Below are 14,903 nucleotides of genomic sequence, written 5' to 3'. Positions count from 1 at the left end.
CTTAATATTGTTGACTTGATGAAGTGATTCGCCACAAACTCCTGGCACCTGTTCTGGCACCGCACCAGCAAAAATCCTAATCACAATAAAGAATATTCCAAACTGACCTTCCTCTGTTTGCTGCAAGGGCAAGAGGCTGACTACTGCAATAACAGCGACCCCTGTCGGTCCACTGTAGTACCTGCCTGTAAAACTGCCTTTCAAATCTGTCCTGCTCACCATCTTTGGCTCACAACCCAAGGTCACAAACATATGAGTCACATCTTTTTAGAATAGTAATTCAAAGTTTATTTTATCTTAGAATATTGCAATAATAAAAAAAATCTGTACAATTACGTTATGGCATTCAAATAAATTTCGTACACATTTATCAACTTGATACATTTTGTGGGTCACCGGCCTCAAACTGAACCGTTTCTGGGCCATTTTTAAATATTAGGCATGCTTGAAGATCATAATTTACAATTCTTATTTACATATCTTCACTTAATTATTACTTTTTATCAAAAAATATATAAATTCTCTGTATGTACAAAAACCTTGCATATGATACACTTGGTGGCCAACAAGTTCAGTGGCTTTCACAATAAAACAAAGCAAAATACACAAATATTAGGATATAAACTTAGACTGTATATATGCACACACACACAATTATATTTTTACATGATTCTCATTGTCATTGATTCATAAATAAAACATTTTAATACAGTATACATTTCTTTGAGTGAGCATAGGCCTAAGTGAGTGTGCATCGGTGTGTGTGTGTGTGTGTTAGACCTCCTCTTGGGGACAGTGTGAGGGGGACGGGGTGTAAACTGGGATAGCGACATCGCTGATCTCTTGGACTCGTACGGGTCGGGGAGGGGTGACCAGAACATAGTCGTACTCTCTGTGAAGCACCTTTTCGTAAACGCTCTGCAGCCCCACGGTCTTGGGGATCTGGGCCTGGTAGTAGTTGTCCCTGCGGTTTGGATCCCGGGGCAGTGAGGCGGTCTTGGGCAGGGTGCTGAAGGAGGACAGGGTGGGGGCCGGAGAGGGCGCTACTGTGGCTCTTACTGCTGAGGGACTCCAGCAGCGATCTGAGTGACCCAGAACCTTACATTCACTGGTGCATGCCCAAAGAGCTAAAGAGAGAGAGAGGAAGAGGTCTGTTAGTCAAAGTGAACACACTATTCCATCCATTGTTTGGTCTTCCTATACAATCTGATGCAACCCAGTACAACATCTCTGCAACAACTCCTGATGTTGATTGTGATTAGCAGGTTAGTGAGCTCCTACCGTTTTGGCCGCCCATGGGAGGAACCACGACTCCATCTTTCTTCAGCCCAGTGTCTCCACTGACATCACTGTCACTGTCGTTGAAGTCGCTGTCCCCCTTGCCGCTGTCTTTCCCGCTGAAGACCGGATCCCTGGCTGAGATGGTGGTGTAGGAGTTGCCCTTCCAGATAGTGATGGGTCTCACTGCCTCCTTACTGGTGCCATAGCCAGGCAGCGTGGAGTAGCCCTATAGGGGGAGGAGAGAAGGGAGAAAGACAGGTTAGAGGTCTGCTGCATGTACAGACACTGGAGGTTGAGCTGCTCTGCCTCTCTGATGCTGCTCACCTCATGTTTCTTGCCTCGGTGCTTGTTGTCAGAGTCATACACACAGGGAACCTCACTGCCGTCCTCTGAGGCCGAGCACATGTCGCTGCCCCCGGGGTGAGCCTGGGCGAAGCCTTCTGGTTGGCTGCTGTAAGAGTGACCCTCAAATCCTGCCTCTGCCACGACCCCGTGGAGGGGCAGCAGCGGGTTCTCCACCACGTGGCTCCTGTCCCGCTCCAGCGTCCCCTTCTCCCCGTATGAGTCGCTGTCCTCTCCGCTTTTGTCTTCCTTCCGCCGGTTGCAGGTGGTGGCGATGAGGATGATGGCGAGCAGCAGGAGGGTGCAGCTCCCCGCCAGGACGACGATGATCACCACGGACAGGTCCCACTGTGCGTGGACCTCGTCCCCGCTGCCGGACTGGTACACGGTCCTGTCGCTCGGAGGGGAACCGGCGATGATGAGGAAGTGCAGCGTGGCGGTGGAGGTGTGCGCGGGCCGGCCGTTGTCACTCACTGTGATCGTTACGCTCAGGGTGTCGTCCACCTCGTGGCTGAGCACCTGGTTCAGGTAGATCTCCCCGGTGACTTTGTTCACGGAGAACACGGACGGTTCCCCGGTGCCGCTCAGCCTGAATGACAGCTCCGAGTTCACGCCCTCGTCCGCATCCCGCGCCTCCACTCGGGTGATGACGTATCCGGTCGGTGCGTCCCGCGGCAGGAGGACCTCAGCGGAGCCGTTATGGAGCCCCGGCTGAATGATGACCGGCGCGTTATCGTTCTGGTCCACGATCCTCACATACACACTGGCGCTACCGGACAGAGACGGGGAGCCGCCGTCGCTCGCCGTGATCCGGAGCTCCAGCTGTTTCATCACCTCGTAGTTAAAGCTCCGGAGCGCGTACAGGGAGCCGCTGGCGGGGTCCAGAGACACAAAGGTGGAGATCGGCGACCCCATGAAGTAGGTGTCAGCGAGTTTGTAGCTGACCTTCCCGTTTGACCCCGTGTCCATGTCTCTCGCTACCACCGTGGTGATGTACGCGCCCGGTGCGTTGTTCTCAACCGCGGCCACCTCATACATCGCTTTACTAAACACCGGCGCGTTATCGTTCTCGTCCGTCAACCGGATGGTGTACTGAGTTATGGTCCTGAACGGAGGGGAGCCCAAGTCCTCCGCCACGATGGTAAGGTTATACTCGGGGATCTTCTCCCGGTCTAACGGGTTCGTACTCACGATCATGAAGCTGTCCTCGTACGCCTGCTGCAGTCTGAAGTGATCGTGTCCGTACAGCGTGCAGTGCACCTGCCCGTTAGCACCGGAGTCCCGGTCCGAGGTGCTGACCAGAGCCACGAAACTCTCCCTCGCCGCCGCCTCCGTGATGTACGCGATCCCCGCGGTGATTGACGTCATAGGCGTAATGGAGATCTCAGGTGCGTTGTCGTTGACGTCCTGCACCTGCACGACAATCTTGCAGATGGCCGGACTCGGGTTCGGTCCTAAGTCGGTCGCCTGCACGTCAAACTCGTACGTGTTCTTACTTTCAAAGTCGATGGGGCTCTCCAGGGTGAGACGCCCGGTTTTCCGGTCCACTCTGAAGAGTTGTCGGATTTCAGAGGTCACCTGATTGCCGAACCCGTACACCACCTCCCCGTTCAGTCCCTCATCCGGATCCTCCGCGTTCAAATCCAGGAGGAGCGAGCCCACGGGCGCATCCTCTGGCAGGTCCACGGAGAAGCTCTTCCTGTCAAACACCGGGCTGTTGTCGTTGTAGTCTTTCACCTTGATGTTGATGCGCGTAGATCCGGTGCGGGACGGGTTACCACCGTCCATCGCCACCAGCTCTAGTGCGTAAGACGCCTGCGTCTCCCGGTCCAGCTCCTTCATCAGGACCAGCTCCGCATATTTAACCCCGTCGGCCCTGCTGAGCACATCGATAGAAAAGTGGCTATTGACGGAGATCTGGTAGCTTTGGATGTAGTTCACCCCGACGTCCTCATCCACCGCGAAGTCCAGCGGGATCCGGGTCCCCACCGCCGTGTTCTCGGAGATCTCCAGACTCGACTCTTTCCGTGGGAACTCGGGGGAGTTGTCGTTGATGTCCTTGACCTCCACCTCGACGTGGATGAGTTTGAACTGCTCTTTGGAGAAACTGACCACATCAAAAGCGATGAGGCAGTGCAGAGTGTGTTTGCAGATCCTCTCCCGGTCTATCCTCTCTCCTATAGTCAGCTGCCCGTCGCTCTCCCTCAGACGGATAAAAGACGAGTTGAACTGTTTCATCATCCTGAAATTGGTCCTGGAGCTGGCGGGCGAAGGAGCGGAGGAAATGTCCTTGGCCAAGTTTCCTATCACGGTCCCCGGCGCGTCTTCTTCAAACGTCTGATATTTCACAGTCTTTGCTTGCGTGACAGCAGCCAGGTTGAACACAAACGCGCACATAAGCAGTAACTGCCCGTTCCTGCCTAGTTCTCCCATCTTGCCACCTTCAATCGCTCCTATAGAATCAGCAAACTGTCCGCCACACAGAGTCCAACTTGTATGTGAAGATGAGAACCAAACGCACCTGTACAAAGCAACTCCTCTCTCCCACCTTGCTCCTGAGCATCCAGAGCCAGGTTTTGTCGTTCCTTATAATAAAATGGTTAGAATAAATACTCCATATGTCTGTCAGTGCGCACTCTGACGCGCTCCTCTCTCTCTGGCTCTCTCTCTCTTTCTGAGTGTGCGCGTGTGTGTGTGTGTACAGGAGGTGTGCTGCTCTCAGCGCAAGAGGGCTGCAGTGTCTGCAGGAGGGTATATACGGCGAGCTATGCAAATGAGCCGCACTGTGACCAATCCGGGCTTTGAAAGAGGGAAAGGAGAGACTTCTGAAAGACCTCTAAAAAAAAAAAAGAAGCCCTGTTTAGAGATTCCTGGACTGTGCGGAGAAACTTGGCGCCCGATATGTGGGCTAAACCCCGGGTGCTTGATTTAATACAGGGGCTATAGTTTCCGTTAGTTGTTTATGTTCCCGGTGGCGGTTAAATGAGTCTGCGCGCCAAACACACATTGAGGTGGGGGGGGGGGGGGAAGGAGGCACAGAGATGCGCAGTGTCCCTGAGTTAGAGGACAAAGCGTTTGAAAAGGAGTGTCTGCTCGGAATGTTACATCCTCACACGCACACACGCACACACGCACTATCAGAATAAAGGGACTTAAATGCTTTAAACGCTATTCGGGTGGATCCCCCCTCACAGACACACACACACGCGTCCAGTGCAGCCCCACGCGTGTAAAATCAGCCAGATCTGTCCCGATGACCTCTCTCTCTCTCTCTCTCCATCGCTCTCTCCCTCTCTCCTTCTGATTTGGAATTTAACTTTATACATGCAAATGAGGCCGATTTGTCATTTTCTCCCCCTGAACACTCCGTGGACAGATAAGATTTCAGATAATGCACTTTTTATGGACTTCAATATATTGCTGAAACATCTTAACTCCCATAATAATGTCAGGGCCGCGGACTCGGGAGAACGAGGTGTAACTGCTGGTAATAGCAACGTTTTATGACTCATTTTATTTCCATTCATAAATGCCATTAAATGTGCTCTGCTTGCTTATTCATTCCTCTGCCGTCGCGTGATGTAATCCACTCATTGTTTGCTTATCAGATCACGTTTGAATCCAGAGAAGAAAAACGGGGCGTCTGGATCAACTTCAACATGGAGAGTGTAGTTGGATTTCCATGGTCTAGTCTCGGCTCAGACCGGATCAGATCGGTGCGGGGTCGTGTGAGCTGGGGTGTTTAACGGTCCCGGTTTCAGCACGAGACACAAGAGGCGCAGGTGAAGATGACACACACACACACACACACACACACACACACACACACACACACACACACACACACACACACACACACACACACACGCATAGACAAGGCTGCATACGCGCTCTCACACACACACAGACCCGTTACAAATAGGATTTGGCTGCACACGCAGGGGGGATTTATCAGGATCTGAATAGTGAGATTCTATCAAAGGCGCATGAAGGCCTCGTTAGTATGGCGGCGGTATAATGGCTTGGCAGGGTCTCTCTCTTTGCAGCGTCCACGCCGGTATTGTGGTTCCCCCTGAGCCGGTCTGTGGGGACCCTAAGCCCCCCGCTGCCTCTATGCAGCCCTCCGCCTAACTGCAGCATAATGAGACAGAGCCACATGCAGCCTTTGTGTCCCCATCCAGCCCCCCCTAAGACCTGGCCCGGTCCTGGACCACGACTCCTTTCATTACTCAGAAATGGGAGATGAATCGCGCTGGACATGAGGGTCCCTCTTATTAAAATACATTTAGAGAGCAGCCCGGGCCCCGTCACGGCTCTTTAAGAGATTTCCCTCATTCTTCCCTTTATCCCCTCCACTCTCTCTCTCTCTCTCTCTCTCCCTCCCTCTCTCTCCCTCCCTCTCTCTCTCTCTCCCTCTCTCCCTCTCTCTCTCACGCATGCACACATAAGGCAGGTTTTTCAGGGGCAACACTTGCCTTTGCACTAGAAGCTAATATCAGTTGACATGTTGTATAAAGAACCCATCTGCCACAGAAAGTCAAACAGACACCTGAATGGACAACATCCATTCACGCTGTGTGCAGTTGGACACAGCGGGACTCGATCCAAACCCATGCACGAGCTGGAGGGAAACTAAAAGAGTGTTATATTGAGATATTAGGAGAGAAATATAGTGTCAATGATTCAGTTTTATAGGGGATTGAAGAAGCATATAGAGCTAATAAAGGATGATTATTAGTAGAGAGTAATGTTGAGACTGATGCAAAGATCCTTTATTAACTTTAACCCTTTGTGAACAGGTTTGTGTGTGTCTGTGTGTGTCTGTGTGTGTGTGTGTGTGTGTGTGTGTATGTGTGTGTGTGTGTGTGTGAGAGAGAGACATAGGATGAATCTTAGTAGATATTAGTGCACCAGCAACATTGAGACTGATGCAGAGATCTTCTATTAACTTCAACCCTTTGTGAACAGGTGTGTGTGTGTGTGTGTGTGTGTGTGTGTGTGTGTGTGTGTGTGTGTGTGTGTGTGTGTGTGAGTCTGTGTGTGTGTGTGTGTGTGTTGTTCCCATTTCTTTCTCTCCATATAGACTGTGGAGGTATTCGGTGTGTTTCTCTCACATGGAGCAATCAAAAGCAAATTGCACGTTTATGTTGTTGAGTCTCCCCTTGCGGATTAGACAGAGAGTAGGACAGATTTTGGAACACACACACTCACACACATTCACACTCACACTCTCACACACACACACTTACAAAAAACAAAACCCGGATTGTCTCACGCGATCACCATGTCAAACTCACCCCGTCTGCACGCGAGTTCAACAATAGTAGAATTAGGATGAGAGATTCTCAAATCCCCTCTATTCTTTAAGGATATATTAGCATTTTCTTTAACATATATATATAGATCTTTTGGACACACACACCCTCCCTCCTTCTCCCCCCTCTGTCCTTTCTTTCTCCCATTGTGGTCCCATTTGCTCTAGTATTGCTGGGTATTTGGAGTGTGAGGCCGCGGTCGCCCGATCTCTTGCCTCTTGTTTAGGGCTTAACTCATTGAGATGGAAATGGACGATTTGGTCCCTTTTGTCCATCAAGATAAGCGGGAGAGAGCGAGGGGGAAGTGTGAGAAAGAGAAGATGTAGAGGTGGAGGGAGGGAGATGGGGGGGTTTTAAGATAATCGATCCGGGCGCTGGACTCCCGTCACTCACCCACCCACGCCCCCCCCCCCCCCCCCCCCCTTAACCTTTGCTTAACTCGCGTGCCATCACAAGCGCTCCCTCCTAATTGGTTCCCGGCACTAATTATCCAATTATCGCCTCTCCACCGGAGGATCCACTGCAGGCACCCCGGGGCTCGCCTGCTATAATGGCCTCATCCTCTATTGATGAATCTGATTAGGAGTGAATGCGACACAGAGCAACACTTGAGGAACTTGTGTCGCGGCCCCTTTACACAGAGAATCACACTCCAGACCGAGGAAGAGCCGCAACATGCGCGCTCATTCAACCTGTATGACAAGAAACACTTCATCCAAACTCTATACATGACCAAGTGCTGCGCAGGTTAATTAGGCTCTTGTGTTTAAATGTGTGTGTGTGTGTGTGGGCCCCAAATGGTGAAAAGAAATTAAATGTCTCTAAATATCCACTTTACACTCTCCTTTGTTTGGGTACTAAAATGTCTAATTCAAGTTGACAAGAGGCGCATCTGTCCACTGAAGGACAGGGCAGGGCGGGACAGGGACTGGGACAGAGACTGGGACAGGGACAGGGACAGGGACAGGGACAGGGACAGAGACAGAGACAGGGACAGAGACAGGGACAGAGACAGGGACAGGACTCCTCTCCAACACAAATGATCTGAACGATTTTCGTCATTGCGTCATGTTTAATCGATCACGGCACTGACACCGCCTAATCGACTAAATCAGGTGCGTTCACTTGATCGATCTCACAGATTTGGATTGAATGAACACACACAGATGATCCACAGGGGGCACTATTGAGAACCACACTGGGTGCTTGTGTGTCTCTCTCTCTTTCTCCGCAGCACGAGCAGCACATTGTTTTAGAAAAAAAGAAGTGAAATTGGCCGTTTGGAGCTAAATCACCGCTCTGATCACGATGACGTCACGGAACGAGCGCGGTATACAGTGTCAGAGCTTCTGCTTCTTGTGCCGTGAGTCTGAATGGAGCAGCAGGCGCGGATTGGCACCAGAATGCCTCCAGATTGATAACGTCCACTTACACTAAACATTTATCCCCCTTCCTCCATCTCCTTTTCTCTTAGTTAACTTCTGTTCCGATCCATCACCCCTGCAGCCCATCTGTCCCCGAGAGCTGCAACACTTTGAATAAATTCCTACCCGACAAACAAAACGGTTAACATCTCATGAATACATCTTTTTACACCCGCACACACAGATTGGGGGGAAAGTTTAGGGCCAGTGGAGTAACTAGTGTAAAGAAATCTGTCCCGGGACACGCCCACCCCTCTTCCACTTCATTACCGGTATTGTGGTCGGGAGCGCGCAATCTGTGCGGCCGGCTCCGCCCGGCCCCGCCAGCTTTCTAATGACTTTCCAATGATGATTTAAAAGGTCGCTCAGCCTTTCCTTTCCACAAGCTCCGCCCACCTCCCCTTTGCTTTCTTTCACCCGCCATCAAGCTTTTGTGTGCAAGTTGTGTCCATCACTGGCATTCTGGAAGCAAGTTTCAGGGCGCGGGGGGGAGGAGGTCAGCAGGAGCGCACATAAAGATTCACACATCAGGCCTACATAAAGGAGAGAGTTAAGTTATAGCAGTGTTATATGGTAGGGGGGGCAGGGGGGGACCAAGTCCGCCCCCCCCAGCTCAGTGTATAGTGGGAGAATGTGGGGGGAAACAGAGTCCAGCTTGTGTCTGGACTCTCAGGACGCTGCATGAATGTAAAACAACACAAACCTCTTTAACATATTTAATCTTTATTTCAATCATAAAAAAAAAGGACAAAGCTGGATCAAATATGGGTGTGTGAGCAAGTGAAAGGCTGCGGGGTGTCTACACACACACGCATACACACACACACCTGATGGCTGCGGTATGAGCCAGATTGTGCCACGCTTTAAGGTGAACAGATGGGGTGGATGAGTTAAGAGAAACATAGAGGGAGGAGGGGTGGGGACAGACGGGGGGGACAGACAGACAGGCAGGCAGGCGTCTGCATATCACTCATATGAACTTATGTCTCCCCGTCTTCTTCTGTCCCCCGGCACAGACCGTGTGTATTAAAACACCAACATGCAGATATCATGCTAATAAGCGGCTGTGATAATCCATAAATCATTGGGACTTTGTGAGAAGAAGGATAGAAAGAAGGAGAAGAAGAAGAAAAAGAAGAGACTGACTAATCGCTTCACTTTAATCCCTGTAGTCAGACATTTGCAAGTGAATATAGAAACACAACAGCCTGTGTTGTGTTGTGAAATATGGCAAAATCGGCACACGCACACTCACACTTCTATAGGATTGGAGCAGAACATACCAAGCACTGCTCAGCTGGAATGTTAAAAGTATAAAGTTAACCATCAGTTCCTTGAAATGACTATGTTTACTCTATAAAAGTATCTATAATCAGCATCAATAAGCCCTTGCATTTCTTCACCTCTGATCAAACTGTGCTATGTCCCAGTGCAGCAGAATGACATCACACCAAGCTCATGCACCATTTTTCAAATACATTAGGAAAGCAAACATAACTGAGGAGCCCCGGAAATGAAAATTGAAGCTTACAGCTCTGAGGGACATAAGCAGAATAGCAGCATTTCCATTATTGATCCAGACATAAGTTGATCACAGAGTCTCTTGCTGTGTGCATCGGATGCATCATGTAGCAGACTAACACAGAGCACAGAGCAGACACAGGCCTGCTCTATTTAAAAGGAATGTTTTGTGTAGCGTTGACCACCACGATTATAGTTTGCTCAGTAAACATTAGCAGTAATCAGACTATAGTGTACGATTTTACTCAAGCGTGTAAACTCTCCACTCCGATTACGCAATCCACTGTGGAGATCAGTGGAATCTTATAATTCGGCCCGTGTGTGTTCCACTTGCATTTTTGCCTTAATTGCAGTCCAGTATAATTGGTGCATGGTGTAAATGTAAATATAGTGATTGAGTTTGATCCACATTTTAACAGAGTAATGAGCCGTTTAATGCTGTGCAGCTGTGTGACGCTTTGATTCTAATGATACGCTTCATTATGATCGTTAAAGTTGGGACCAAGGGTTTGATTCCAATCCTGAATTACAAACATTCTACAGTTCATTAACTTTTTTTTTTACTTTTAACCTCTAACGCACGTTCTAGAGTTTGAATCACTCACAAAGAGTGTGTGAGCCTCAGTGAGGAGAGGAGGAAGCCTTTCACACAAACTCGCATCCCTATTAGATAGAGGCGACAGAACTCCTACTCTCACTTACTTTGTAATTCCTCCCTCTTATCTCCTCTCCCACTCCTCCATCACGCTTATTCCCCCCTTTTCTCTCTCGCTTCTTCTCCGCCGTAACTTCATTCTGTTTCAAGTCCCTGCAGCAGTGTGTGGAGCAGAGCGTGCAGCCATATTAATTTGACTAAAGAGTCTGTACAGGTAACACAGGTCCAGCTGGCTGTGTGTGTGTGTACGGCGTGTGTGTGTGTGTCCTCTCTCACAGAGCATTAAAGCTCCCCTGTTTATGGAGTCACCCTCCATAAACAACACTATATAATTCTCTTTGAACGTTAGCGCGTGTGCTTCATAAAAACAAAAAGCAAGATATGAGGGGACGCCACGTACACACACACACAGAGAGCACACGTACAAGCACACAATAATGCAATCAGTGTGTACTCGCTGCGCATGAGGCTTTGAAGACAAATAACTATATTCAGCCAATAGTCTATATGCAACTAAAGCTGAAATACATCTCACTGTAGACCTAATCAATATTTCAACAGCCGTGGCCTTGATTGTTCATGCAGGCCATGGGACACATAATGAGGCAAAGTTGCACAGACAAGCGCGCTCACCAAAGAAGGCCATCAACTAACGGACCAAATTATCCCTCAGATCTCCTGGATCAGTGCTTCTCCTCTCCTTCCTGGTGTCAGATGTTATTGAAGTGAGCCGCTTGAGACTCTCTGACACACGTTGGTTCCTCTGATCCGCCGTGTCACACCTCACATGCTGTTTGCTGTTCAGGGGCCATGAACAGATGCAAATAAATAAGGTTTGATGTGTTTGAGGCTCAGGGAGTGATGCCGGTCCTTCAGTCGGTCATCAGATAGATGATCTGTGAGAGGTGTGTTGAACTCGTGTTTCTTTTAGTGGCTATTTCAGGTTAAATATGGACAAATGGGACGTCAGGTCTTTGATACACAATATCTCAGATCTCTGGGCTCATGTTTGTCGCAGGAATATAGATTGATGCAATAAAGTTAGGAGTTCTGATAAAGTTTATCAATTGTAAACAAAGAGATTGTCACACATGCAAATACACACACAAACACACAGCAGGAACCAGCTTATTATTATCATTGCTCACACATTAAATGAGGAATAGTCAAATTAGTATTGGGCCGAGGAAGAATACTAATATATCGGAATACGAGAAGAGGAAGAAAACAATCCTTCACAGATCCTCATCACGGAGCACAAATCTAGGCTATTTTATAAACTACAACCCCTAAGGAGGCGTCGTTCTTGATCGCTCCTCCCGCCTAAGTGCCCTATTTCTCCACATAAGCATCTTTGTTTGCGTCAGTTGTCTGGCATCACTGGGAGGAATAAGCTCGCTTTTCGATTCATCTTATCATTTTGCGTGTCGCTGGGAAAAAAAGGGCTAAAAAAAATGGGTGAAACGTTCAAATTCAGGCTTTGTTGCCAGAGAACAGAAGGCTGACAAAGTTTTATAGAGGCAACCATGAAGTTCTGCCTCATTAGATAGAATGGCTGTTCTATATTCAGGGTCTCTGTGGGGCTAACAAATGCAATGAGTGAGCTAAACTTGGTTCGTTCCACCAGAGCAATGGCCTTTTTGTCTGGGGTTTGGGTGGGTGGGGTTGGCGGGGGTACAGCACACACACACACACACACACACACACAGACACACACACGGCTGACTCGCCTGTGATCGCCTATAGAGACACCTTCAGGTATCTCAGTTTGTCCTTGAGTTACACAATCCGCTGGTTACATCAGAGTTCAGAGCCAGACTGATATCAACAGTGAAGTTAGCGGTGAATATGCTCAAGGGCCAAGGTTTCTTTTATTAATATCCAGCTGTAAATTAAGTTTTTCAGAGTGAAGATTCCGTTTTCAAAGATAGCTGAGGAATACAACAGTCACCACAACAATACAAATATATTTCCCCTCCCTACATGCATCTTCTGAATACTAATTCTGTCTAGACTTCATGCCCCTGCTACTCTTGCACCTATGCTGGATTCACACTTCTGAGACGTTGTTTGCCAACCTCCTGAGAAGAAAGCAGACGACACGCAGGAAAACAAAGAATTCCACCTCATCGGAGCGCTTTGTGACTGGAACGCAGTCTGATCTGCCTGCCCACGTACGTATATGTTCTGCCTTTACAATAAATGTGTAGAGACAATGCGAGTAAAAATCACCCGCCTTCTCCTCCAGGCAGTGCTAGTCCTCTCCTGAGGTGGTTGAATGAGGAGCTGTGGACAATGGCCGCCCACGCAAATCAGGTATTTGTTTGAGTTTGTCTTTTTAAAACGGGTTGATGAACCTACAGGTTGAGGAAGAGGGTAGTGTAACGTCTCAGATACTGAGACCCAACGACAGCAGACAGCATCCAGATAAACATGTGGGACGTTGAGGCGTAAATGCAGGCGTGTCATCGGGCATTTAGATGTTCTGGACTCTGTGTTTCTTCTTCTTTCTCTGTGTAGTCTTTCTAAGCCTTTTGTAATCATGAGACCATCGGTGTACTTAAAGACACAAAACCTGTATGTTCAAATCCAAAAACAACACACAAGCGATGACATCATTGATGAGTGAGCAATGGCTGGACCTGAAGGTAGATAATAGAATGGATCTGTTCACATGTTTACTTCGGAACATGGTGGTATACAATATAAAGTAAAGAGGAGAGGACAAAGCAAAGTACTCACAAACTCTTTTTTTTGTGTCTTTCGTACAAATTTCCTCACCTATCAGGAAGTCAACATCCATCATGAATGCTACAAATAGCTCTAACATTTGTTTAAACAGGTAGGATTTGAGGATTTCTTTGCTGGGTGTTGAGTTCTTTTTTCGAGAACGCACTTCCAGCTCAGGCCGGTGGTGTTTGAACAGCAACTCCCAACCTCCCCCACCTCCTGCAATATTCAGCGGCTCAAAGATGGAAGAGGGCGAAGCAAAGAGAGTCCAGAATCACAGAAGCACATTCTGTCCTCCAGGCAGAAAGCAAACAAGAAAGATTATTAGTATTTTGCATGGAGATGTATTACAGCTTCACTCGAGGCTTGAGTTGGACGTCTGCTGCAATACACTCATACACTCATACACTCATACACTGCACTTAACTGTGAATGTATGAGTGATTACTGCAGACAGACAGACAGGCAGGCAGACAGGCAGGCAGACAGACAGGCAGGCAGGCAGGCAGGCAGGCAGGCAGGCAGGCAGGCAGGCAGACAGACAGACAGACAGACAGACAGACAGGCAGGCAGGCAGACAGGTAGGTAGGTAGATAGATAGATAGATAGATAGATAGATAGATAGATAGATAGATAGACCTTCATCCAGACCTCTAGTAGTGAGATCTGTTAAATTTAGACTGACTGCAGCAAATTACTTTCAGTGTTTATTTTTCCACAGTATTTACATTCTCAGTATCCTGGACTCTGCCTGGCCTGAATATTTTAACTAAATCCTCATGAATCTAAGGACACATCTCTGAGACGTCCTCCCCCAAAAAAAGATGAGAGGATTAGGAAACATCTAGAAGTTTCTGTTTGAAGTCAGTGTCCCAGTTTCAGTTCCATTGCATAACACTCATCTGCTGCTGTCACTCCTCCCTCATATGATGTCATCATGTATTATTTTCTGGTATTTAACTGATGAATTATAATGTTTATCTCTATTCACGTTGGTTTGTGCTCATTAGGCCTGATAATAGAGCACTACCCTGCTATTAGAGGTGTTTAGCAGCCTTGTGTGTGTGTGTGTGTGTGTGTGTGTGTGTGTGTGTGTGTGTGTGTGTGTGTGTGTGTGTGTGAGGACGTGGGTATGTAATGGGCAGATGGACGCAGCTCCAGGGTCGCCCTCACCCCTGACCCCCTACAGATGTCCCAGTCCAGGCACAGCTCCCTCACCAAGGAGCGGAAAATCACTAACATACCGGAACCGACTCGTCAATGAGAAGAACAATTAGGCCGGTTGAGGCGGCACGAAGCGGCCATGTGATCAGAGCGGAGATGAAAGAGACGCGGGGGCCTTTCGGGGGCCGTACGGGGCTGTGCAGGGGTCTCTCTCTCTCTTTCTCTGTTTGACCGATGGCTCTCCTCTGAATAGGCCTGTGGTGGTTATACATAAATTAAGAGGTTAAGTGAGCCATCAGGCGCAAATGTTTGCATTTATTAACGAAGCATAAAAGCCCCCAGCAGTGAACCCGCAGACTGACTTTAAGCACATTTCTGAGCTTTTTTTTCTCCTCCAAATGAGCCACAGTTCATATATACAGATCAATCACATATAATTACCACAGGCTCATTTAAAGCCTTTCCCAAAGT

At 48.5% G+C, this 14,903-nt stretch overlaps 1 protein-coding gene and 1 long non-coding RNA gene across 2 annotated transcripts; one reads left to right on the top strand and one right to left on the bottom strand.

Annotated features, from left to right (window-relative positions):
* Nucleotides 1-328: 328 nt before the first annotated feature.
* LOC143010141 (protocadherin-8-like) lies at nt 329-4,395 on the bottom strand. The gene is made up of 3 exons (XM_076162338.1): nt 1,606-4,395; nt 1,282-1,507; nt 329-1,127 (listed from the first exon to the last, which is right to left on the bottom strand). Exons 1-3 carry the CDS (start codon nt 4,054-4,056, stop codon nt 775-777), a joined length of 3,030 nt encoding a protein of 1,009 aa, XP_076018453.1. The 5' UTR covers nt 4,057-4,395; the 3' UTR covers nt 329-774.
* Nucleotides 4,396-5,202: 807 nt separating this feature from the next.
* Nucleotides 5,203-12,909, top strand: LOC143010177 (uncharacterized). The gene is made up of 3 exons (XR_012964768.1): nt 5,203-5,405; nt 12,552-12,712; nt 12,787-12,909. It is a non-coding gene; the product is annotated as an uncharacterized LOC143010177 (long non-coding RNA).
* The last annotated feature ends 1,994 nt before the right edge of the window (nt 12,910-14,903 follow it).

This window comes from Genypterus blacodes, unplaced genomic scaffold (genome assembly GCF_046128005.1).
Source record: "Genypterus blacodes isolate CSIRO-AG114 ecotype Tasmania unplaced genomic scaffold, CSIRO-AGI_Gbla_v1 ptg000120l_1, whole genome shotgun sequence".
Classification (NCBI taxonomy): Eukaryota; Metazoa; Chordata; class Actinopteri; order Ophidiiformes; family Ophidiidae; genus Genypterus; species Genypterus blacodes.
Note: the sequence above shows the minus strand (reverse complement) of the source record. Positions and strands in the feature narration are given on the sequence as shown.

Coding starts and splice junctions, on each gene's coding strand:
- LOC143010141 (XM_076162338.1), bottom strand. CDS start 4,056: ATGGGAGAACTAGGCAGGAACGGGCAGTTACTGCTTATGTGCGCGTTT. Junction 1,508..1,605: donor ACCGAGGCAAGAAACATGAG/GTGAGCAGCATC, acceptor CTCCCCCTATAG/GGCTACTCCACGCTGCCTGG. Junction 1,128..1,281: donor TCCCATGGGCGGCCAAAACG/GTAGGAGCTCAC, acceptor CTCTCTCTTTAG/CTCTTTGGGCATGCACCAGT.